Genomic DNA, 26,098 nt, shown 5'->3' with positions numbered 1-26,098 from the left:
CATCCGCTGTCCTTCCTGTCACCTAAGGTCCCCTGTCCTCAAATTTCTGTGTCCTCACCGCAAGCCCCTGCCACACCACCCCTCCCCTTCTGTCATCTCCTGACATCCTGGTCAACTGTTGAACAGGACATTTTAGGAAACACTGAGAATGGTCACTAATGACATATTTCTGCTGAGCCCGGGACCCCAGAGTGAAGCAGTTTCCACGGTCTCCTGAGCGGCCATTTTACCAGGCGGGGACCCGCCTCCTACTGGAGGTGCAGCCCTGTCAGTCAGGCCTCACGCTGCACCCCACCTGCACCTCAGCCGTGGGGTCTGTCCTTCAGCACATCTTCCCTCAGAAGACTCCAGCACACCGTATAACTTACTACACTCAGCATGAAAGGGCACCCACAGGAGAGGCCTTGTCACTTATCCGTCAGAAAGCCCTGCCCGCTGCCTCCCTGCAGCCCTGCCCGGTACATACTTGAAGCGGACCTTCTCTTCCATGTCCAGGGGCGGGTCCTGCGTGATGAGGCTCACCAGCTCCTCCATGCACTGTGGCCGACACAGGAAGTCCAGCAGCTTCCGGTTCTGAGCCCTGCACTCCTGCAGGATGTCATCTTCGTCCATTAACTCCCGCAGTGTCACACCCTCCTTATCCAGCAGCTTGTCGACATGGGACGTGGTGTTCAAGTCAAACTTCCAGAACATGGTGACGGCCACAGACCTGCAGCCAAAATAAGAGGGTCACTTCTCCCAGCCACTCGACACCAGAGTCCAAGAAGTCCACCCCACACGGCCTGCGCTGAAGAGGGCCCTCTTCCCAATGCCCACTCTGACCACCTCTCTCTGGGTCAGGCTCCCAGGTCAGCAGGGACATCCCAGCACTTGGTTCCCTGCTGGCTGACCCGCCTTCCTTACTCTCCTTTCGCTCTCACTCACTCCCTGGCTCCTTTAGGTGTGTCTCCTGTGTCAGACGGGGATGCCCCTCCACCCCAAGAAAGTTCATGACTCAAGCCCTGCCCCAGTATCTGGCTCCTCCAAGTGAACACTGGACATCTCTCCCCAGATGTCTCTGTATCGTATATACTTAAAATTTTCTGTATATGATGTTTTCATATCTTAGAACACCTTCCTGGCTGGGAAGAGATAGCCCCTCTAGGGGCTGGTCAATTCTCAGAGACAGGAAAGGGCGCAGCAGGAGCAGGCCTATGATCTCTCTGCACACTTCCATCCGGAGTGGCTCCTCTGCTATCCCAGGCCCCCCCAACCCCTCCCGGGCCAAGGCCCAGGCAACTAGGAACCACCCCTGTGGCTTAGGGCCCGGTGAAATTATTCAAACTAGCCCACCCTACCCTGTTCATGGGCCCTGCCTCTCCTTTCCTGTGGAGACCCCCATAAGGGCTGTGCCTAAGAACTCCAACACCTGTCTTCTGCCCCTGGAACACCCCTGGGGCTTCCCCACGTGGCCCTGCATGAGGATTGGGCCTCCTGTCTCCAGGACCCATGAGTATAACAACTTTGTTTTCCTGAGTCTCTCTTGCGTCTCCTCTCATGGCCATGCTTAACTGACCATCTCATAAAAGAATACAAAACATCTCATGGACGCAACCTCAGCAAGACAGCTTGTTCTGTTGGACCCTCTGCTCCTCTGCCACCCCCACCCCGACCCCCACCCCTCTTTTCACAGTCCCCATCTTGCTGAATAGAGTTACCCTTAAAGTCCCCATATCCTTCACACCGCTGGCCCTGAGACACTGCTCCTGCCCCAGCCTGTCCTCTGCATCCCACAGTCCTCTCCAGGTCTGGCTGTCTTTGCCTAGACAATATGAGGTTTGTCCCACTGAGTGAGCCTCACATGTCAGTCTGTGGGCCTAGGTATCTGTTTGACACAAAATGAAAAACATAAAGCTTGGATCTTTAACAAAGTAAACCTGTATTTTGAGATTATAAATCTTTGCAATGTTATAAGAATCGTTATTTGCAAAATTACAGTAATAGTAGATGGATAGATGGACTTCTCTACAGTTAATTTAAAAGAGTAAAGGCTGCCCACATGATGTGAACCCTGTGTGTCCGTCTGACAGGCTTCTCGCTGTCCAGCCGTCCCCCTAGCAGCCTCTTATCCCTGTTGCAGATTCCCTTTTCCAAACCACAGACATCTTCACATTCCTCTCATCTCGCTTCAAACCCCCAGGGCCCCAGACACCCCATGCTCACCTTGGCCACAAGGACACTGTTTTTTCTCCAGCACCAGCTGCCCTCTCCCACCTGTATCGTTCTGCCCCTACTCCTGTGCTCAGACAGCCCCTCCTCTGACAAAATCCCACTTGCCCAGGTAGACTGAGACAGTGCATCCGCACTCAGAGGTTGGGCGCTTGGACTTGCCCTGCACTCGGGGTCCTCTGGGCCCACAGTCCTCCTGATTTCTCCTGTGAGGAGTGGGGGTGGACACTGGGTGGCAGCAACAGACTGCAGGACCAGAGATCACGATTCCTCAAAGCACCTTCAGAAAGAGATGGCACCTCCACCTTCAGGTGGCCCTCTCTACTGAGCAACTCAAGCTCTCGGATAACATACAACCCAGGGAAAGAGGGCAGCACAGGGAGACCCCCACCCTGCCAAAGCTTCTTCCCAAGCTGGCTTCTGTGTGTCCTGCTTTCAGCCAAAGCGGACCACAACATCCCATCAACCAAAAGAAGACCAAAAATAAAATAAAATAAAATGAAAAAAGAAGAAATAAGCAACAAAAACAGAGGGGACAAGTGGTTTTGGAAAAAAACAGCAAAATAATAGACATAAGCTCAACCATATCAGAAAGTGAATTAATGGATGAATAGTTTCAATTAAAGACAGAAACGGTCAGACTAGACTTAAAAAAGCAAGAACAGAGTGTCCCCCAAAATTGTACGAACACTTCAAATTATAAACTCAGTATTTATTAACATACAGTTTATTTTCAACATTTAAAAGAACCTACAGAAATGAATAATTTTTTTGTCAACGCCTGTTTTCAATCAGATGACCATTCTGGTCCAGGCGTCACTGATAATGGGAAGCAATGGAATCGCTAACATCGAGAATCATTTCCTTCAGTATTTTGCACTCTCAATGCATCCATTGCTGGTTTTGTACCCTAAACTTTATCTTTTATGTATCCCAAAATAAAGTCTAGTGGATAAGTTTTCTTTGTTCAAAGCTTAGTCCGGCTTCCCCCATGATTTCAAATCCGTTAACCCTGAAAAGGAGTGAGCATTAAGGGAGCTATCTGCTGTTAATGTGTGCATGTTTGCTGACGCCCTGTGTGTGCTGAGTACAGACAGCTCACTTTATTTTTAATTGATTTGAGAGGGAGAGAAGGAGGGAGACAGAGAGAGATAGAGATGCTGATGTGAGAGACAAATAGCAATTGCTGCCTTCTGCACGTGCCCTGACCAGGAACCAAATCCACCACCTTTCGGTGCCCAGGACAACGATCCAACCAACCGGGCCAGCCAGCCAGGGCACCTTTCCAGCTTCTTAAGGTAGGGGCTCAGACCGCTGATCTTTAACTATCATAACTGTTAAGCGCCACAGGCCCCTCAAGCACAACTCCTGCTGCACCCACAGGGCCCTCGAGCCTGACTCCCGCTGCACCCACAGGCCCCTCAAGCACAACTCCCACTGCGCCATAGGCCCCTCAAGCATGACTCCGGCTGCACCCACAGGCTCTGACATTCATTCTCCTTGTGATTTCCCGGTTCACAGGTGACTTGGTGGATAAACCCTAAAGTCCTAGTGATTCAGGGACCCCCCAAACAGCTCCTTGTTACTGATACTATTTTCCTTGTTCTCAGAGAGCAGGGTTACGTGACTTCATTGCTCTAACTGTACTGGTATTTGGTTTATGGCCTAGCCGAGGGGTCAGCAAACTCCTGTAAAGAGCTGAACAGCAATGATTCTCTTTGTAGGTCGCACAGGGTCTCTGTTGCATGTTCCTTTCCTTCTTCTCAACAATCCTTTAAAAACATAAAAACCGCTCTCAGCCCCGGCCGGTGTGGCACAGTGGGTTGGGCGCCGTCTGTGCACTAAAAAGTGGCTGGTTCGATTCCCTGTCAGGGCACATGCCTGGGTTGTGGGTTGGATCCTCACTTGGGGCATGTATAGGAGGCAATGATCGATAATTACAGTAGTGACGTTAAAAGTCACTCTCTCCCTCCCCTCTTCCTTCCTCTCTCTAAAAATCAATTAAAAATCTTAAAAAAAGAAAAAGAACTACTCAGTCTGTGAGCTGTAGAGCCAAGCAGTGGGCTGGACATGCGTGCAGGCTGCAGTGTGCTCCCCAATAGCCTTGCCTACGACATGGGACATGGCCCAGCCTGGTGAATGTGGCATGTGCATGGGAAAACAGGGTCCTGCTGCCGCTGTGAGTGAGTCAGTCTGTCAAGTTAGTGGATAATAATATAATGATAACTGATAAAATCAGCTGACAACTGATTTTGTGACTACTTATATCAAATAATGAGAGGAGGATGGCAATCTTCAACTATAACTGTGGATTTACTTACGTCTCCTTTGGATTTTATCAGTTTTTGCTTCAAGTATTTTGAATTTATTTTATTGTGTGGGTATATACTTAGGACTGTTATGTCTTCTTGATGAGCTGCCTCACTGGTCATTTTGAAATGCCCCGTATTGTCTCTGGTGACATAGGCAGCCTCACTTCCCTGCGCTTTGCAGATAATGCATCTCCCCACAAACTGCAGGTCCGTGCAAACCAGCATCCAGCAAGCCTATCAGCACCATTTCCCACCAGCCTGTGCTCATCACTGTCATCACGTCGTCATGGTGATCTGTGATCAGTGACTTTTAAAGTCACTACTGTAATTATCTGGGGCCCCATAAACTGCACTCATATAAGACGGCGAACTTAACTAACAAATGCTGCGTGTTCTCACTGCTCCACCAACCGTCCCCCGTCTCTCTCCCTCTCCTTGGGCCTCCCTACTCCCTGAGACACAACAAGGCTGAAATTAGAACAACTAATATCCTATAATGGCCTCCAAGTGTTGAAGGGAAAGGAAGGGTTGCTCGTCCCTCACTTTCAATCAAAAGCTACACATGATTAGCGTGGTGAGGAAGGCATGTCCAAAGCCAAGATAAGCTGAAAGCCAGGCCTCTTGCACCAAACAGCCCAACTGTGATGCCAAGGAAACGTTCCTGAAGGAAATTGAAAGTGCTGCTCCAGTGAGCACACAAGTGATGAGAAAGAGAAACGGCCTTCTTGCTGATGTGGAGAGTTTTATTGGTCTGGATGGAAGATCACACCAGCCACAACACTCCCTGAAGCCAAAGCCTCATCCAGAGCAAGGCCCTCACTCTTCAGCTCTGTGAAAGCTGAGAGGTGAGGAGGCTGCAGAAGAAAAGCCTGAAGCTGGTGGAGCTCGGTTCATGAAGCTGAAGGAGAGACGCCATCTCCATGACAGAGAAGGGCAGGTGAGGCAGCAAGTGCTGAGCCAGAAGCTGCAGCAGGTTACCCAGAAGATCCACTAAGATGGTTCCTGAAGGAGGCTACACTCGACAGCAGGCTCTTCAAGAGCCTCAGTAGAGACGAACCAGCCTCCTGCTGGGAGAAGACGCCATCCAGGACTTCCACAGCTGAGAGGAGAAGTCAGGGCCTGGCCCCACAGGACAGGCAGGCTCTTGCTAGGGGCTCATGCAGCTGTGACTCTAAGTTGAAGCCAGTGCTCACCGACCACTTAGAAAATCCTGGGCCCTTAAGAATGATGCTGAATCTGCTCTGCCTGGATCTGTGAATGGACAACAAAGCCTGGTGACAGCACACCTGTGTGCAACACAGCTCGCTGAGTAATTTAAGCCGACTATTGAGACCTACCCCTCAGAAAAAGGGATTCTTTCCAAATTTTACTGCTCACTGACAATGCATCTGGTCACCCAAGAGCACAGATGGAGATGGATGATGAGATGAATGTTGTTTTCATGCCTTTCTGTAGGTCTTGGGTCAAACACTAATTTAGACATTCGAGTCTTATTACTAAAGAAATACTACATTTTGGAAGCTAGAGCTGCCGTGGTGATTCCTCCAACGGATCGGGGCAAAGTAAATTGAAAAGGCCCTGACCCATTCTGCTCAGTGGTTAGAGCATCGGCCCTCAGACTGGAGGGTCTCAGTTTTGATTCCAGTCAAGGGCACATACCTCAGTTGCAGGCTTGATCCCCAGCCCTGGTTGGCGTATGTGCAGGAGGCAACCAATCGATAATTCTACTCCCCCCCCCCGAAAAGCAATAGAAAAAGTATCCTTGGGTGAGGATTAAAAAATAAAAAATAAAATAAATTGAAAGGACTTCACCATTCCAGACACCACTAAGAACATTAGTGATTCCTGGGAAGAGGTCGACAGAGCAACATTCACAGGAGTCTGGAATACGAGAGTTCCAGCCCTCACGGCTGCCTTGGAGGGCTCACGACGTCAGTGAGGAAGTGACTGCATGTGGTGGAGACAGCGAGAGAACTGGAGTTGGTGGCGGGGCCTGAGGATGGGACTGAACTGCTGCCAACTCCTGACCGGATTTGTGGAGGGGAGGTGCTTGTGGATGGGCAGAGAAGGGTGGGGGTTTGTAGGGATGGACTCACTCTGGTGAGGATGCTGTGAAGAAGCGACAACAAAGGACTTAGAGTGTCACAAACTTGGCTGGCAGAGCAGGGGCAGGGCCTGAGGACTGGCTGCAAGGGAAGAGAGAGAGAAAAAGAGAAACGAGAGAAAAGGAAAAGAAGGGAAAGAATAAACTGTCCTCTACAATTATCTTAATTTCAGAAAACTAAGACTTTAAATATCAAAAAAAAAAAAAGGAAAGCCGTAACTTCAGGACCAAGGATAATGCCTCACTTTGAAAAAACAGTTTTAAGAAAAACTCACCTTATTGCACTTATTTTGTTCACATCGCCAATTACTGACCCGCATTTGAGAAACTATTTATTTCACCACCACCAACACAGGAAATAAAACGAGGTTACTCTTAAACCACTGAGCCCACTAGCTCACGCGCTCACATCAGCACATTCTGCTCTGCCGCTAAGTCACAATCTCTAGATAACGACGCTCCTGTTTCCATCGGCTCTCTCTGCATTTTAAGAAACACTGATGGCATCTGTGGCACCCTTTAAAAGTTCATCAGTGGCACTGCTTTAGCTGTAGTTAATTTCAATTCAAAGGAACTGCTCTCAGAAGTTACTGCATACTCCTTTTCCAACCGCTCCTCATATCCCAGCAACCACATGCTGCCCACAGAAGTGCCAGCATCTCCTTAGCTGGCCTCACCTACAGAAGGGCTGTTGCTCTCCTTCCCTAGGTGACACATTCAAGTCCTGTCATGAGACTGCAGGCCCAGAACTGACACTTGAGATGTCGGGACTCCTGCCACACCCTGACAAGCCCTCCACCCTCCAGGCTCTTTGGAATGCCAAGCAAAGTATCACCAACATCTTCCAGATGCTTATTCAACAACCATGGAAAGGAACTTGAAGTTCCACGTTGTCTATTTACTTTTTCCGGTTAGCACGACCATCAAGGTGAGTTCCAAAGAGAAATGCTCCCATATGATCATTTAGTTCCAAACGGAGCCCTTCACAAAAGAACACTGAGGTTCAGACTGTTGCTAAGAGAAATTAGAATCTAAAAGATTTACAAAGTCCTGGATCTGCTGTGTGGCCTGAGGCTAGTTCCATGACCCCTTGTACTTTGTTTTCCCCCCTGTAACCTCGAACAGTCAGCATCCCTATCTCGTATCTGCTGTGAGGACTAGTACGCACTTAAAGAGCCTAGAACAGCCCAGCTGGGCATGGCTCAGGGGTTAAGCATCAACCTAAGATCCAGGCGGTCAGGGTTCGATTCCCGGTGAGGGCACGTGCCCGGGTTGTGGGCTGCAGCCGATCAACGACGCTCTCATCATTGATGTTTCTATCTCTCTCTCTCCCTCTCCTTTCCTCTCTCCTATATTTTAAAAAAAAAAAAAGAGCCTAGAACAGTGGCCCCTGTGTGTTGTCCTCAAAGATCCGGGCTGCAACAGAGAGGAGAGGGGCAAGGTCACCTTGCTGCGAAGAACAGCTCTGTGGATGAGGGGGGCCCAGCAGGCACTGCTCACAAGGGCTCGAGTGTGTGCCTCTCCTAAGCCCACCTTCAGTGGCATCACACTGGTAGCTTAAATAGAACAAGAAGGAAGTGTCTGCACTGGAAATTAACAAATGATATAAACAGGAGGCTTTCTTACTCTCCCAAAGAGCCAGTGGTCAAACTTTTACCAACACACATGATTAACAAACGAGACCATGTCTAAATGGGGGGGGGGGGGGGCAAAAAAATGGAAGTGAAAAGAAGTAATAACCACAAACGCGGAGGTAAATTAAAAGGATCATGAAACAATAATCTACACAAGTCTACGTTCACATACTTGAAGCAAGTCTAAACCATCTAGACTACTGGGAACACCGTCCAAGCCCTGGGCAGAGGCAGAAGCAGCCTCCGGAACAGGCCTGGCTCCACAGGCAGCCACGCTGAGGGCCCCACCTGGTGTCCCAGCACAGATGTAAGCGCCTAACAGAGCTGTTTCTCACAGCCCCTCACATCCCTGGGTCACAGCTTAAGGCTGGACATGCAGCAGCCTCCTCTGTGGGTTCGCCAATCAACAAACTTCACCAGTAAACAAACTTGATCCAAGTTCTTCAAGGCTGACTCTTCTGAGGCAGAAGCGGGTGCAGTGGGCAAGCCAGACAAGGGGCCGAGCAGGTGGGAGCCCAGAGCCAGGATCCACAGCTTCTACTGTGTGACTCAGCAGGTGAGGGAGACTCTGGCTGTGGCCCGTTTTCCTTGTCTCCTTCCACAGTGGCAGAGGCTAGGAGGGTACTGAGCCACATCTTAAACCTAACTTTTCCAGCCTCCCCTTGCAGCCAGCTAGTCAGATGATTAAGCTCTGGGCACAGGGCTGGGCGTAAAGTGGCCTTGGAACCTCAGGGCATTCCTGGGTGTGAGCTCCTGGGTCCTTCTGGCCCTTCTGCCTCCTGGGAGATGGCGAGAAGCAGAGCAGCTCTTCTGAGTCCACAGTGAAGCAGTGAGGCAGGTGCTGCCAGGTCAGGCTGCGGAGAGAAACGCAGCCCCTCACTACACACTGCTCTTTGGGGTGACCTCTTTGTTGCACAGCTCAGTCTGTACCTTTATATAACCTGAGCAAGTTTCTTAACCTCCCTGAGCTTTAGCTTTTTCATCTGTAAAATGCTCACATTTTCTTCAAAAGGTTGCAGAGGAGCGAAGTGAACACCTGGCATGTGGTAAGTGCTGAGCCAATACCTGACATTACTGAAGGAAGGAAGGGACGAGATGTCACTGGCACGTACTATAGGTTCAATGAGTATTCATTCCCTCCCCCTTTTTTTATGTTTTTTGATGATTTTAGAGAGAGGGGAATGGGGGTGGGAGGGAGAGAAACATCGATGTATGAAAGAAACATTGATTGGCTACCTCCTGTACGCTCCCTGAACCCGCAACCTAGGTATGTCTCCTGACTGGGAATCGAACCAGCAACCTTTCAGTGCACGGTGCACAGAATGATGTTCCAACCAACCGAGCCACACTGGCCAGGGCTAATTCCCTCCCCCTTATTGTTATTATTTTTGTTAAGCCTCACCAGAGGACACTTTCTCCATTGATTTTTAGAAAGAGTGGAAGAGAGGGAAGGAGGGAGGGGGAGGAAGAGGGAGAGAGAGAGAAACATTGATGTGAGAGAGACACATCGATTGGTTGCCTCCTGTATGTGCCCTGACAGGGGCCGGGGATCGAACCCGCAACCCTGCGGTGTGTGGGCCAGTGCTCTAACCACTAAGCCACACGGGCCAGGGCTCGCCCTCCCCTTTTAACATGAGTTTTAATAGGTGTTGCTGCTCATCTTAAGCACAGCGAGAGGCGAGGAGGCTAAGGCGGCTGCATGCTGTGACTCCCCTGCATGAGGAGCCCCCACCCCAGGCAGGCCTGAGCTTGGTGCTGCCCTGCACTTCCTCTGACCACCATGTACCTACCATCAGTAAATGCTATTCTTTGGTTTGGAGCCACATATTTGGGAAAACATGAGCAACTCAAACAAAACAAAAGCTGAACAAGAGTAGTCAATCCTTCCCAGAAACAGCAGAATGAGACTTCCAAAGGAACTCTTGACAAAAGAGAATGCTGTTCATAATGAGACCAGGACCACAGACAAAACCCAGGACTGACCTGGGCAAACCAGGACTGATGGGCACCTCACCAAAACCAAGACCACCAGCATTCCAGGCTTTCCCACAGTGTCTCAACAAGATCTTTTACCCACAGAATGAATTAGAATTTTTCAAAAATGTCTTGAGCCCAGCCAGTATGGCTCAGTGGCTGAGTGTTCACCCATGAACCTGGAGGTCATGGTTGGAGCACATGCCCAGGTTGTGGGCCCAATCCCCAGTAGGGGGTGGGCAGGAGGCAGCCAATCAATGATTCTCTCTCATCATCGATGCTTCTCTCTGTCTCTCGCTCTCTCCCCCTCTCCCTTCCTCTCTCTGAAATCAATAAAAAACTTTTTATTTTTTTAAAAAATGTCTTGAGCTTTTATGGCCCCTTCATTTTCACATATTTTAAAGTCAGTTTGTAAAGTCCACTCTCCCAACCCCCGCCCCACACACACCTCTGGGGTTTTTTGACTGAAATTATTATGAACTTCTAGACCAGTTTTGGGAGAACTGGCACATTTACAATGTTGAGTTTTCCAATCCAAAACCAGGGCATATCTGTCCATTTACTCACGTCTTCTTTAATTTCTCTAAAAACTTACAGTGTTTTCCACAGAAGTCCACATCTTTCATTAGGTTTATTCTTAGGTATTTTATTTGCACTGCTACGATATACATGACTTTTTAACTGCAATGTGTTCACTGATGGTACAGATGACTATTTTTATAAGCTGATTTTGTATCCAGCAACTTCCTAAGTGATTGATTTGAATAAGTTATCTGTAGATTATTTGGGGCTTTTTACATATACAATCAAATTATCCATGAAGAACAACAATTTTGTTTCTTCCATTCAAATTGTTTCATCTTTTTCCCTATTTTTCTGATTTACTGGTCTGGCTAAACCCCCATGGTGGTCCTCAGCAGGAGCAGTCGGAGCAAACAGCCCTGTCTTCCTCGCACTCTCACAGGGAAAGCTTTCAATATATCACCAAGCAGAAGGGTTGCTAAATGTTTCTTTTGTCCATCCGAATAAAGAAAGTTCCACTGCTTTTCTCACTACTCTGGAAGTTGTATACTGTTCAGTATGGGAATAGTTTCCTTCAGGCTCTCACCTTGAGAGGACTGTAGATCTTAACTACTGTCCATCCCTTACAAAAACACTAAAGACAGTACCACTTTGTTCAGATGGTCAAATGCCCTCAGAGCAAAGGCAGATTCCATCCCATTGTGCTTAAATTACATTTCTGGATTCTTTCATTATACTTAGGTCTAGAACTTCCTTCCTATATTGTTAGTTCTTTGATTTCTTTTTCTTTTGGGAATCCAACAATTTCAGCTGCTTTTCTAGGGTAGGGCTGAAGGATAGAGGGCAGTCCAAATAACCCAGCCTAACATTTATCAAAAACATAAGACGTTGCTATTTTTCTTGCAAAATGTACCTGATACACAATTCTATATACTGAAATTTATACTCTCGTCACTTTGGAGAATTATTCCACTTTCAGTTGGCTGCTACGCATGCTCATGAGATGTGCTGACAACCTAACGACCGTAGGCTGTAGGCAGTTACCTCTCACTGCTAGCAGAGATCCTTTCGTCTTTCGTGCTAACATGGTTCCAACGTACGGTACATGTTTCTTTCATTTATGCTGCTTGGGACAGTGCGCTGCTACTCCAGGGCTCCAACCGTACATTTTCTGCGCATTTTTATTCTGTCCTCCATGTTCTTAATCGCACTTTCCATCTCCCACCTCTCAGGGCCGCACCCTGTGTGACTTCTTCAGATATATATTCCAGTTCACAGTTCTGCCTTCAGCCATTTAATCTGTCTAATCCACATATATTGAGTTTTTAATTTCAACCTCTTTTTTCATTTCTGAAAGTCCTACCTGGATCATTTTGGTACTTTGCTTTGATTACTAATTTTTATTCTATATGTATTTCTTCAAATATTTCATAATTACGATACACACTGCATCTGACTATTCAATATCTGTGGCTTCAGGGCACCTAACTGGGGTGCAATGCAAGAGCTTTCAGGAGCTCCAACCCTGCTGCACACATGTCCCTCCCTCCCTCCTCCATCCCCGAGGTGGGCAGTGTGTTCCGGGTGGCACCCATGACAGTGTAAAGGCTCTAGCTCACGTGCACCTCACTACACATGCATGGCTGCCCCCATTTTATCTGGAGAGAACAAGTAACTTTTCCACAACACAGCTTCTCAAAACCAGACTCAGGAGGGTCAATATACAACCGAAAGACCACAGACCTCACATCCTTCAAAACTAAACTCTGCTGTCATCCATACGCATACAGTATATTTGCACAAATCACAGTGAAGCAGAATACAAGAGGAAAACCATCTTACCTTCTCTGGAAACTTGTTTAAATTTTGTATTCAAGCAAAATATAAAAACATTTGGGGTTTTTTCTTGGAGTATATGCAACTTTAAGAAAATTTCTTTCATTCAGTAGAAGATTTATAATCACTTCACCTGAAAAATAAAAAGGAAAAAACGTATTTTAAGTTCTGCTTTTATAAAATAAATTACCAAAGTGGTAAGGAAAAGGCAAGCAAATATCAGCATTTTTACTTAGCATTCACTCATCAGGACATTTCACGATGAAGGGACTAATGCCTCCCTTGTATCGTTTGTTTTAGAGAGCTTGGTACTGATGCCATACGCGCAACCCCGTGTCTGGTTAACAAGCCCAGTGGTTGGAATGTCACACACAGACTTCAAGGATGTGGGAAGGATCTTTATGGAGTTGTCCCGTTTCATAACTTTACACTATCACCTCAAGAAATGCATGTTCCTGCCCTAGCCAGTTTGGCAGTGTTGTTAGAGTGTGGGCTGCGGACTGAAGGATCTCCAGTTCGATTCTGGTCAAGGGCACATACCTCGGTTGCAGGCTGGATCCCAGGCCCCAGCTGGGGCACTTGCAGAAGGCAACCAATTGACGTGTCTCTCTCACATCAATGTTTTTTTCTCTCTCTCTCCCTTCCACTCTCTCTGAAAAGCAATGGAAAAAAATATCCTCAGGTGAGGATTAAAAAAGAAAAGAAATGCATGTTCCTGCCCTGGCTGGGTACTCAGATGGTCAGACCATCATCCCAATACACCAAGGTGGAAGGTTCAATCCCCAATCAGGACACATACAAGAATTAACCAATGAATGCATAAAATAAGTGGAAGGACAAATCTGTTTCTCTCTCTCTCCCTTCCTCTCTCTCTGTCTCAAAAAAAAAAAAAGCATATTCCTGGTCACAAGGTGACTGATAATCCATTACAGTGTCTAAAAGAAAAGCACCTAAGAGTGCTCCAACAGTGACTCTAAATACCATTTCCAAGTCAGGTGACCACCACTGCCTGGTGAAATGACTGACTCCAAGTCTACAGCAAAAGCATGGACACATGGAGCCTGAGGCTACTCACTTTGTATTTGCTTTAAAGTCATGATTTTAGCCCGGCCGGGCGTGGCTCAGCAGTTGAGCATAGACCTAGGATCCAGGCGATCGGGGTTCGATTCCTGGTCAGGGCACATGCCCGGGTTGCGGGCTAGGCAGCCGATCAATGACTCTCTCATCACTGATGTTTCTATCTCTCTCTCCCCCTCTCCCTTCCTCTCTCTGAAATCAATAAAGATATATATTAAAAAATAAAGTCACGATTTTACCTTTTGAAAACCAGATTTTATCAACAGAGAGGGGTACTAATCTAGACTATAAGACAATTATCAAAGTAATATTTAGACCTTTTTTGGATCCAATTAGAACAAATCAAGTGGAAACAGATATTTTTGAAGCTATTAGGGAAATCTGAGTACAGACTGGCATTAGATATTAAGGAACTACCATCAATTCCCTTAGTTGTAATAATGACATGTAGCTATGTTTTTAAAAATAAAAAGTTCCCTTACTAGAAAAAGTGAAGTACTCAGGGTGAATTGATATTATTTCTCGGATTTGCTTTTAAAATATTCTGCAAAAAATCAGGAACTACCCTGGCTGGTGTGGCTCAGTGGTTAGAATGCCAGCCTGCCCGCAGAAGGATCGAAGGTTTGATTCCTGGTCAGGGACACATACCTGGGTTGCAGGTTCGACACCCCCCCCCACTCCTGCCCAGGTCAGGGTGCACTCGGAAAGCAACCAATCGGTGTGTCTCTCTCACATTGGTGTCCCCCGCACCCGGAACTCTCTAAAAATCAATGGGAAAAAACATCCTCAAGTGAGGATTAACAAAAAAAAAAGGAAATGTAAGAGAAAAAGGGACAGATGAAAAAAGAGCTGGCGAAATGTTGATCACTGCTGACGTGGGCCATGAGTACACAGGTTCACTGCGTGTTCTCTACATTTGTGTTTTCTGCTTTTGTTTTGTTTCAATTTTATTGAATTTATTGGGGTGACATTGGTTAACAAAATTATTAGGTTTCAGGTGTGTATCTGTGTGTTTTTAAATGTCATATAAAAATCAAACGAAAGCCCGGCTGGGCGTGGCTCAGTGTTTGAGCGTCGACCTAGGATCCAGCCGATCAGGGTTCGATTCCCAGTCAGGGCACATGCCCGGGTTGCGGGCTGCAGTCGATCAATGATTCTCTCATCACTAATGTTTCTATCTTTCTCTCTCCCTCTCCTTTCCTCTCTCTGAAATCAATAAAGATATATTAAAAAAAAAAAATTAAACTAAAAAAGACAGTCAAAGCTGTGCTAGTAAGCCAGGAATAAGTCCACACTATCATCTTCTGAAACAGATAAATCTTCTTACATCTAACATTTCATAATTCAAATTATTAAGCTACATAATTCAACAACATTGACTTTCAAAATAATGAAGTATTTCTATAAGGCTGACCTTAGGCCTGTTTTGTCTACCTTGGAACCAATGCTTTTACACATACATCTTTTTTGGTTAATCCTCACCTAAGGATATTTTTTCCATTGAATTTTAGAGAGAGTGGAAGGGGGAGAGAAAGGGGGGAGAGAGAAACATCGATGTGAAAGAGACACATTGATTGGTTGCCCCCCACACACACCCCAACTGGGGCCAGGGATTAAACCTGCAACCCAGGTATGTGCCCTTGACTGGGACTCGAACCCGCTTGTGACCCTTCGTGTGTGGGCCAAGACTCTCACCACTGAGCACACCAGCCAGGGCTACACATACATCTTCTTGGTAGATTCTACGTAACAGGAGCTGGAAGAATGGGCACCTGTAGCTCCAAACAGCTGGGACACCAGGAGGGACATACAGCCAGGGAACGTGTGCACCTTCTCCATAACAGGCACATATCCTGAGGGTCATCACGCTCTCCCACACCCTCCCACTGCAGAGCACAAGCCTTCTGTCACCTGTGTCCTCCAGCCCAGACTCTATCATCACTAATGGTGGGTCTGTCTTCTTACCATGCCCTCAGGATCTCATTCTATAGCCCTGGGTTTTCCTATGGAACCCTTCTCCCAAGCCCTCCCCTCCCCCATCTCCTTCCTTAAACCCATGAATTCCCTTGATTACCACCCAAGAAAAGGCCACCTCTGCCCTCTTTCCCAGGCATCCCAACCAGAAAGGGGGTCAACATTCTCCTAGGTCCCATGGCTATTTTAAAGGCCACCTTGTACCTTCATTCTAAAGCCTCTGTTCTTGATGCTTTTGCTACAGGGAGATTTACCTTCCCACCTGGAACAACTAAAAAAAAATTAAAGGGTAAAATATGTGGAAAGGTTTTCAAGACAACGGCCACCAGGCAATGAAGAACAGTGGTCCCCAACAGAAGGGAAATGAGAGGAGCCCTTTCACGGCCCAGCTTTCTGTCTGGAAAGCACATAGTTCTGGGCCACAGCAGAGGAGCCAGGTGGAGTCCAGCAACTCCTGAGGCCAAGGCACTGGCATGCACAGACAGACCCCTGGAGGGGACAGAGTGGCACAGAGATGTGCAGGCAGACATCCACGCCAGGCAAAGCAGCACTCTAAAGGGTTAACAGGAGCAACCCTCGAGTTCACAGGGAACCGGGGACAGTCACTCCTCCTCCCAGTCACAGTGGAAAACTTCCTAATTCTCAGGGCACTGGACAAAGTACTCAGGAGACTTTTGCCTCAGGCTGGGGCAAAATCAGCCCTAGTCTAAACATTCCTCTGGCCCCACCAACAAAACTTAAAAGAAAGACCCACCAGAATCAAACTGTTTCTAAGTAACTTAACCACATCCCAGAAAAAAGGTCAAGAATATTTATAGAAATACAAAAATATCCAGCATCCAATAAGAAAAATTCAGTGTCTTGGCATCCAATCAGAAATTACCAGGCATGCAAGGAAGCAAGAAAACACAAACTGTAATGAGGAGAAAAATCAATTAGAACCAACCTGAAATGACAGGTGATACAGTCAGCAGACAGACATTTGCACACTGTTACAACTGCAGTCCCAGTCTTCAAAAACCCAGAGGAAAAACTAGACATGTTAAATGGAGACATGAAAGACACACAAAGACCCAAATAGAATCATAAAAATACTCAATCCAAAAAAAGGCAGAAGAGGAAAAGAGAACAAAGCACACACTGTACTTTTCCTGTTAGCCTCTACCGGAGGGTACCTTAGGTGGAACCACAGCTGGGGTTCTGCTTCCTCCACCCGCCCCCCCCCCCCACTCCCTAACCAATACTCACCACTTCCTAAACAGGCGGAGGGTCTCTCACAACCAACACTCTGCACAGGGCCCCACCTCCTCCCGCCCTCCCTCCCTACTTGGCAAAGTCCTGCCTGCTCTTCAATCCAAAGTTCATACCCAGCACCTCACATCAAGCTTTCCCGAGCCCTTCCTCAGAATTCACATGGGAGTCTGTTTACACCTCTTTTACAGTATCACATTATAACCATCTGATTTTAAGTATTCTTATTTATTTTAAATTATGAAAATATTTCAAAATATAAAAAGGTCCACAGAAGAGCATGACAAATACCCATATACTGAGATTTAATAAATGTTAAGAACTGTTCACATATGCCTGCTACTTAAAAAAACCACACTTTCTAATACATCGAGGAACCCACAACCCGTTCCACTCCCTTCCTCCTGAAAGATAATCGTTAACTTGCAGCATCATAACTGCATTCTTTCACTGTTCATGTGTCTATGAGTAATGCACTATTTTAAGAATATACTGAAATACTTTATAACATACACATGTGCTCTCCAATTGTTTGTGGGTTTTTTTAAATCCTCACCTAAGGATATTTTTCCATTGCTTTTCAGAGAAAGTGGAAGGGAGGGAGGGAGAGAAAGAGAGAGAGAGAAACACTGATGTGAGAGAAGCACATCAATTGGTTTCTTCCAGCATGCACCCTGACCAGGGCCAGGGATCAAGCTTGCAACCGAGGTACATGCCCTTGATCAAAATCGAACCTGGGACCCTTCAGTCCGCGGGCTGACACCCTAACCACTGAGTCAAACCAGCCAGGGCTCTCCAATTGGTTTTGGTTTTTTAAAAATATATATTTATTGATTTCAGAGAGAGGAAGGGAGAAGGAGAGAGAGATAGAAACATCAATGATGAGAGAGTTATTGATCGGCTGCCTCCAACACGCCCCCCCCACTGGGGATCCAGCCCACAACCTAGGCATGTGCCCTGACTGGGTATCAAACTGGGATCTCCTGGATCATGCGGGCGGGGCTCTCCAATTGTTTTAAGACCAACTTTGTATTTCAGAAAAGTATCTATACTGCTACAGGTAGTTCTAATTCTTTCACTTTGAATATTGTAGGCACTATTCCTCTATATAAAAAGGAGTTTTTGTCAGATCCCTATTGAAGCATTCCCAGGCTGTTCCTGATTTATCACTACCACAAACAAGGTGCCTGGACATTCTGGACACGCACCCTCTTGTGCAGTGAGTATTTCCCAGCTTCTATTATCTTGGACATGGAACTGCTAGGCCACAAGACAAACACCTCTCGGTTTAGCAGACACAGTCAACTGCCTCCAGAGCTCTACTACATCCGTGCACTGCCCAATCAGCTCAATGTGCAGGCAGCTCACCACAGCCCCAGTTCACAGGGCAAAGTCCCGGAACAGGCCCAGGCCACAAGGTTAATAAATGTCAGTTCCAGAACTTGAACCCAGCTGGCTAACAGAAAAGTCCACATTCTCCGTCTCCACATGACACCAGATTCTGGCCCAGTCGATGAAGAGAAAAGGTATCCAAACAGGTGAAGAAGGAGTGATGAAGGTGGAGAGAGATAACATGAAGGTACTACCCAGGGCTGCATGGTCCAGGGAGGGCCATGGGCAGAGCCAAGAAAGGGACAGAGCTAGGTCTCATAGTCTCAAGGGGAAATGAGATCCTGGGGAGAGAGAGGTGCAGGTCTTTAAAATGGAGCAATGGTTTCTTTATGGGGTGACAAAACGCTCTGGAGTTAGTCGTGATGGCTGCACAAACTTGTAAATATACTAAAAGTCACTGAATTGTACACTTTAAGACGGTGGATTTCAGGGTATGTGAATTATACCTAAATGAGAAAGTGAAACATCAGCAGGCTGACAGGTGGCAGTCAAATTCCTGACAAGGAGCTCCAAAGGTTTGACTGCCAACAGCAGCCCAGACAGAGGGGACCAGGCACAAAGAGAGAGAATGAGACAAAGAGAACTCCACCCCAAAGAGCCTGAGCTCTAGCAGAGAAGACAGGTCCCAAAGGACTCTGGCAGGGCCTACTGTGAGGGAGATGGCCAGGCAGGCACAGGCCCAGAGCATCCTATCTTCCAGCCTTGAGGACAGAACCACCCAGTTTCCTGTGCCTTGGGGCATCCCTGTAGACTGGGATAGAAAAAATGACCTCCTAGAGTGGGTATAAGGGCTGGCTGGGGCAAGTCCAGTGCTTGGAGCCAGGCCTGCCCCGGGAGTGCCTGGTGTAATTAGCTCTCACAGTGTTCATGGAGTGGAAGACGTGTCTTCCACAAAGGTGGTGTGCCTGGTGGCTGAACCTCAACTTCAGATGCAACTGCCTAGCCAGAAGCTCAGCCCCACCACTTACTGACCTAAGTTTCTTAAACTCTCGGCATCTCAGTCTCCCCAACTGTAAAACATAGATGATGTTAGTATATACCTCAAAGGGTCAATGCGAAAATGAAACAAGATAATCTATATAAAATGCCCAACACATGCCTGGCAAACAGTAAGCGTCCAGTAAGTATAAACAACTGTTATCATTCAGGAGCAAGAGGCTGTTGGTCAGAGAAGACCTCCCTGGCCTGAGTTTCATTCATTTTATTTTTTTACATTTTTATTTATTTTTATGTGTTTTTTTTTATTGATTTCAGAGAGAGAGGAAGGGAGAGGGAGAGATAGAAACATCAATGATGAGAGAGAATCACTGATCAGCTGCCTCCTGCACGCCCCCTACTGGGGATCAAGCCCACAACCCCAGCAAGTGCCCCAACCAGAATTGAACCTTGATCTCCTGGATCATAGGTCAATGCTCAACCACCAAGCCATGGCCGCCAGGCAAGTTTCACTCATTTTAAATTCATGGCCACAAATCTCAAGTGGGAGCTAGTTTCCCTCTCTTAAGACAACTGTGACAAATTTCAGATGAGCACAAATTCTGTGTAGCTCCTTCTATCAAGAAGTGAAGTCTACCTGCCATCCCGTGACTCCTGTAACCTGCTGCAGAAGGTGGCACGATGGGGTGAGGAACAGGTGCAGCTCGGAGCCTCAGCTTCAAGAGGCTTTACAGCTTCTACCCTCAGCCTCTTGGAATCCTGTGACCAGTGTGTAAGGACCCATTAGGCCTCCCTAGGGTGATGGGACCCTGCAGAGAGGCCTGAACATTGAGCCAAGGCCCCAGTTATATACAGAAGTGGAGAGGAGCCATCCGGCTGAACTCAACCCAAACTGGGCTGAACCCACAGACTCCTGACCAGAAACAAAGATGTTTGTTTTAATCCACACATTACTGGGATGGTCGGATGCAACAGATAACTAATACTTTTTATTCCTTCTATTCTTTCCTCCACCCTCCAGCACCCATATGCCCTGAATTCACAGAAAAAGCAAAAGGTCTCACCTGGGACCTCTCCCATTCCCTGCCTTCCTCCTGCTATGATGGAAATGGGTCCTTGCTCCCAAAGGCCAGCCCTCCCCCATTTTCTAGTCCCCACCCCTCACACTTTCCCAAAGCTGCTCCTCTGTGCATCTCCCTCTGGAATCTCCAGTGCCTTCTGGTCTGTGTGCACATGCCTGCACAACATGTGCACCGGCAAACACCCTGCCCCAGACATTTCTCCAATCCCTGTTCACAGCAAAGCTTCCTCAAGGAACTGTCTGCTCTTTCTGCCCCCAACCCTCTCCTCCTATCAGGCCTCGCTACCCATTGTACCACCAGACTGTTTCTGTCTAGGAAGCCAGTGACGACCAAGGACTACCCCTCCATTCATTCAACACCTCATTCAACACCTCGTGGTCTGACGTGGAAGGAGCAGCCTCTTGTAGGCTCCTTGGCACCACACCCTCCTAATTTCCTCACTCCTGTAGCTACCCCTTGTCAGCTTCCACTTACTCTACAAGCAAGAGTGCCCCAACATCTAGTCCTGGTCTCTCTTCCCTCCCTTTGGCACATATAATGCAGGGCTTAAAAGTCCAGCCTGAGAGTTCTGGTTCCAGAAGTGGTGAAGCAGCTTGATGATAATAATTACAAACTCTAGACAAAACATTAAAACAGCTATTTGAAGGTGCTGGAGACCAACTGAAGGCATGCAGAAATTGGAGGAAACAGAATCGCGGGAAGAAGAGAACAGCAGCCTGGCTGGGCGTGGCTCAGCACTTGAGCATCAACTTGGGATCCAGGAGATCCGGTTTGACTCCCGGTCAGGGCACATGCCCAGGTTACAGGCTCAATCCCCAGTTGGGGGCGTGCAGGAGGCAGCTGATCAATGCCAACTCTCTCATCATTGATGTTTCTCTCTCTCTCCCTCTCCATTCCTCTCTCTGAAATCAATAAAGATATATTTTTTTTTAAAAAAAAGAAGGGGCCCAGCCCTTGTGGCTCAGTGGTTAAGCATTGACCTAGGATCCAGGAGATCACAGTTAGATTCTCGGTCAGAGCACATGCCGAGGTTTCGGGCTTGATCCCCAGTGGGGGGCACACAAAAGGCAGCCAATCAATGACTCTCATCACTGATGTTTCTCTCTCTCCCCCCCTTCCTCTGAAATCAATAAAGACATATTTAAAAATAAATAAAATAAATTTAAAAAAAGAAGAGAACAGAAATAGGAGCTCAACACTGAGGGTACCCCCAATGCTCAGAGAGCTGAACAGCAGTGCTTAGGTCAGATAGTGCTTACAGAGTCATACTACTGGAGGAAAAAAGAGTTCAGAGGTCAGAGATCAGGGCTACAGAAAAGATGAAAACTGAAGGGGAAATCCAATAAAGAAGGGAAAATCCTCAAAAATCTGCGTTAAAATTCCTCCCAAATCCTTGGCTCACTCCTGAGCTGCACACAGTGGGATGAGATAGATGCCAAGAAACCAAACACGAAAAAAAGTCAAACTCATAGAAACAGAGTAGGAAGTGACTGCCGGGGTGGGGGGAAGGGGTAGAAGAAGCTGGTAAACGGTGCAAACACTCAGCTATGAGATGAATGTGGTCGGAGGACCAAATGTGAAACGTGGGGACTGTAGCTGACGGCACCATGTTGTAAAATTGAAATTTTCTAAGGGGGCACAAGTTAAATGTTCTCTCTCTCTCTCACACACACACACATATATATATATATGGGAGATGATGGATATGCTAATTAACTAGATGGGAAGAACCCTGTCACACAAGGTATATACACATATGTAAAATTATCATGTACTTTAAATACCTTACCATTTTATAGGTGATTTATACCGCAATAAAGCTCAGAGAGAGACAGAGAGACAGAGACAGACATAGCAACCGACCAAGCAGAAAGCAGCTATTGTGAGGTGAAAGAGATAAGCAAAGATTTCAACAGTTGTCTAACACTGGAAGATACAATTTGGAGTGTTCGTTCTGCCAAATTAGAAGGGTTTTCCATTAAAACTCCAGAAGGGCCATATCTTAGGAGTAAAAAACATGCTGAACTAAGGGCTGTGCCCTAAAACTTAGGACAAAAACAAAACAGATCCACCCTTGAAAAGCTTCTACAGGATCAAGATGATCTCCCAGTAATTTAATAGCTAGCCCTAACAAAACTTAACACTCTTTAAGGGAAGATAACCTAAAACAGTCTCTAGAACGTACTGTCCACAGTGTCCATTATACAACAGAAAGTTACTAGACATGCAAAGCAGAAAAATGTAACCCCTGATCAAGAGAAAAAACCATCTGCAGAACCCACAAATGACCATATGTTGCAGCTGGCAGATGAGAACTTCAAAACAGCAATTATAAATATGTTACAAGATTTTGGGAAAAGAGGGCAGAAGGGATGAACAGGTGGGAAATTAGCAGAGACTTGCAAACTTGAAAGAAGAACCAAAAGGAAATCATAAAATTAAAAATACCTGGAATTCCAGTACCTGGAATTAAATGTCACTGGATAAAAATGATTGAATAGAGTGAACAAGGAAAAGCAATGGATTTACAAAATATACTCATGTAAACAATGAGAGAAAATAATTTTTAAAATACAGCCAGCCCAGCTGGGCATGGCTCAGCGGTTGAGCATCGACCTAGGATCCAGGCGATCAGGGTTCAATTCCCGGTCAGGGCACATGCCCGGGTTGCGGGCTCGGTCCCCAGTTGGGGGCGAGCAGGAGGCAGCTGATCAATGACTCTCTCATCATTGATGTTTCTCTCTCTCTCTCCCCCTCTCCTTTCCTCTCTCTGAAATCAATAAAGATATATTTAAAAAAATAAATAAAATAGAGCCAAGCTCAGCAACTGTGGGATAATATCAAACAATCTAAAATAGATGTTACTGGAGTGCCAAGAGGAAAGGAGAATGAAACAAGAGCGAAAAGGTTTCCTAAGTTAATTAAATATGTCAACCCAGAAAGCCACGGGTTGAAGAAAATCCAGGAAGGATAAATATAAAAACACCAAACTCAGAAAATTACCATCAAACTGAATGAGAAAAAATTTAATAGAAATAGAGTACTTATTTATTTAATAAAAATAAATAAAAAGGAGAGAAACAAGATGGCGGTGTAGGTAACAGCTGCACCCGCAACCACATCAAAATTACAACTAAAATACAGAACCACCATCGCTCAGAACCTCCTGAAATCTGGCTGAGCAGAAGCCCTGCAACCAGGGAACTAAAGCAGCATTGAGACCGCTGGAGAGGTGGAGGCACGGGCGGATGGGGGCTGAATCGGGGAGATGCGGCAGGGGGCCCACACCTGGTGCTGTGGTTTAAACCAGGGAGGGACATCTCAGCAGAGGAGGTTTCCCGGAGAGGGGAGGAGTCCCAGCCTCACAGCAGGGCCCCAGCCCAGGGCTCCAGGGCCAGGAAGAAAAGTTCCCACAACTTGGGGCTGTGAAAACCAGCGGGGACTGTGGCTGAGGGTCACAGAGGGTGTGGGAGTCCCAGGCTGAGGGTCACGGAGGGTGAGGGGCCCTCCTCTTAAAGGGCCCACGCAGGGACTCAGACATGCTCCCTCTGAGCCCCAGTGCCGGGCAGCAGCTTGAAAGGAACCTGGGACATTTGGGGAGAAACTAACCTTTCTGAAATCCGGGCGAGAGGTGGAGGGGCAGCTTTCTCCCAGGCAGAAGGGCTGGCAGAGGCCATTGCTCCTTTGGCAAGCCCTCCCGCACACAGTCAGTAGGCAGGCACCATATTTGAATCACCAGCACCTCACTCACACCCTTGGCCCCGCCCCTCCCTACCTGCAAGCTCATCCAGGCCATTTCCAGGGGCTTTTCTGTGCAAGTGGCCTCTCAAGCCTCATGCTTAGGACTTTCCTAAAATCTCTCAAACAAGCAGCAGCGTGTCCCATACGGCTTGATAAGTGGTCCCAGGCCTGGCACTAACGGCAGCCTACATTGGTTCATAGCTTGGCCTCTCCTGGACACCTCCAAGCCGAGCACAAGTAGCAGCCAACTACGGTTTGCAGTGTAGCTCATGCTGGGTGGCCCTGGGCAAGGCACTGGCACAGGCTGACTTTGCACCTCCCAGGAGATCCCAGAGACAGTGCACCTGGTGGTCAGACTCAACCACGCTGGATTACAACCCTACCACATCCACAAGTGACACACTCAAGGGGCACACTTGGTGAACACCAAAGCCCCACTGAAGTAAATCCTGATCCACAGGGGTGTCCCCAGCACAGCAGCTCTTTGGCTGTAGTTGCAGCTGGTCCTCACAGCTGACTGGCCGGGGGTCAATTCCTCCCAGTGACGCCAACAGCAACCAAGGCTCAACTACAACAGGACAGTGCACACAGCCCACACAGGGGAGCACCTAGAAGACCCAGCTCAGGTGACTGGAGAGGCTGAGCCACTGGACCCTACAGGACACTGACTACACAAAGCCACTCTACAAATTCCAGGAGACAAAGCAGCTCTACCTAATACTTAGAAACAAACACCTGGAAGCAGCAAAAATGTGGAGGCAAAGAAACATGCCACAAAGGAAAGAACAGGAGAAATCTCTAGAAGAGGAACAAAATGAAATAGATCCAAGCAAGCTAACAGATACAGAATTCAGAACTTTATTTATAAAGTTGTTTAAGCATATTATTAGAGAAATAACTGAGAAAATTGATAACATAATAAAGTACCAATTTGAAATGAAGGCTACAAGAACTGAAGTGAAGAATAATTTACAGGGAATCAAGAGCAGAGTAGAGGACACTGAGAATCAAATCAGCAATTTGGAACATGAGGAAACAAAAACACCCAACCAGAAGAGAAAAAAGAAAAAAATCCAGCCCAGCCAGGCGTGGCTCAGCGATTGAGCATTGACCTAGGATCCAGGCGATTGGGGTTCGATTCCCGGTCAGGGCACATGCCCAGGTTGCAGGCTCGATCCTTAGTCAGGGGCGTGCCAGAGGCAGCCGATCAATGACTCTCTCATCATTGATGTTTCTATCCCTCCCTCCCTCTCCTTTCCCCTCTCTGAAATCAATAAAGATATATTTAAAAATGAAAAAAGAATCCAGAAATATGAAGATAGTATAAGCAGTCTCTGGGACAACTTCAAGAGGCCCAATATTCATATTATTGGGGTGCCAGAAGGGGAAGAAAGAGAGCAAGAAATTGAAAACTTATTTGAAAAAATAATTACGGAAAACTTCCCCTACCTGAGGAAAGAAATAGACTTACAAGTCCAGGAAGCACAGAAGGTCCCAAACAAGAGGAATCCAAACAGGTCCACAGCAAGGCACATCATAATTAAAATGCCAAAGGTTAAAGACAAAGAGAGAATCTTAAAAGCAGCAAGAGAAAAGCAATTAGTTACCTACAAGGGAGCACCCATACAACTGTCAGCTGATTTCTCAACAGAAACCTTGCAGGCTAGAAGGGAGTGGCAAGAAATATTCAAAGTGATGAAAAACATGGAAAGACAACCAAGACTGTTCTACCCAGCAAAGCTATCATTTAGAATTGAAGGTCAGATAAAGAGCTTCACAGATAAGAAAAAGCAAAAGGAGTTCATCACCACCAGACCAGCACTACAGGAAAAGTTGAAGGGTCTTCTTTACGAAGGAGCTAATGAACAAAAGAATCTGATGAACTAAATATATCCAGAGACATTGACGCATGCAACAGATGATCATATTTCAGAGGAAAGAGGGAAGGGGGGTGGAGGGGGGGAAGAGATTAACCAAAGTGATATGCATATGTGCATAACCCATGGACACAGTCAATAATGGGGTAAAGGCCTGGGGAGGGGGTGGGAGCAAAGT

General features: G+C 46.9%; 1 protein-coding gene across 3 annotated transcripts in view; it reads right to left on the bottom strand.

Moving 5' to 3' along the window:
* The window catches only part of PPP6R2 (protein phosphatase 6 regulatory subunit 2), a 59,964-nt gene that overhangs the window by 27,186 nt on the left and 6,680 nt on the right, over nt 1-26,098 (bottom strand). For all 3 annotated transcript variants that reach the window (XM_081128199.1, XM_081128200.1, XM_081128201.1), the window contains exons 2-3: nt 12,597-12,723; nt 467-709 (exon numbers count right to left, since the gene is read on the bottom strand). In XM_081128199.1, the coding sequence (XP_080984325.1) occupies nt 467-693 (227 nt within the window). In that variant the 5' untranslated portion in view covers nt 694-709; nt 12,597-12,723. The remainder of the gene's footprint in view (nt 1-466; nt 710-12,596; nt 12,724-26,098) is intronic.

This window comes from Miniopterus schreibersii, assembly GCF_964146895.1.
Source record: "Miniopterus schreibersii genome assembly, chromosome: 2".
NCBI classification, from domain to species: domain Eukaryota; kingdom Metazoa; phylum Chordata; class Mammalia; order Chiroptera; family Miniopteridae; genus Miniopterus; species Miniopterus schreibersii.
This window is presented reverse-complemented; position numbering and strand designations above follow the sequence as displayed.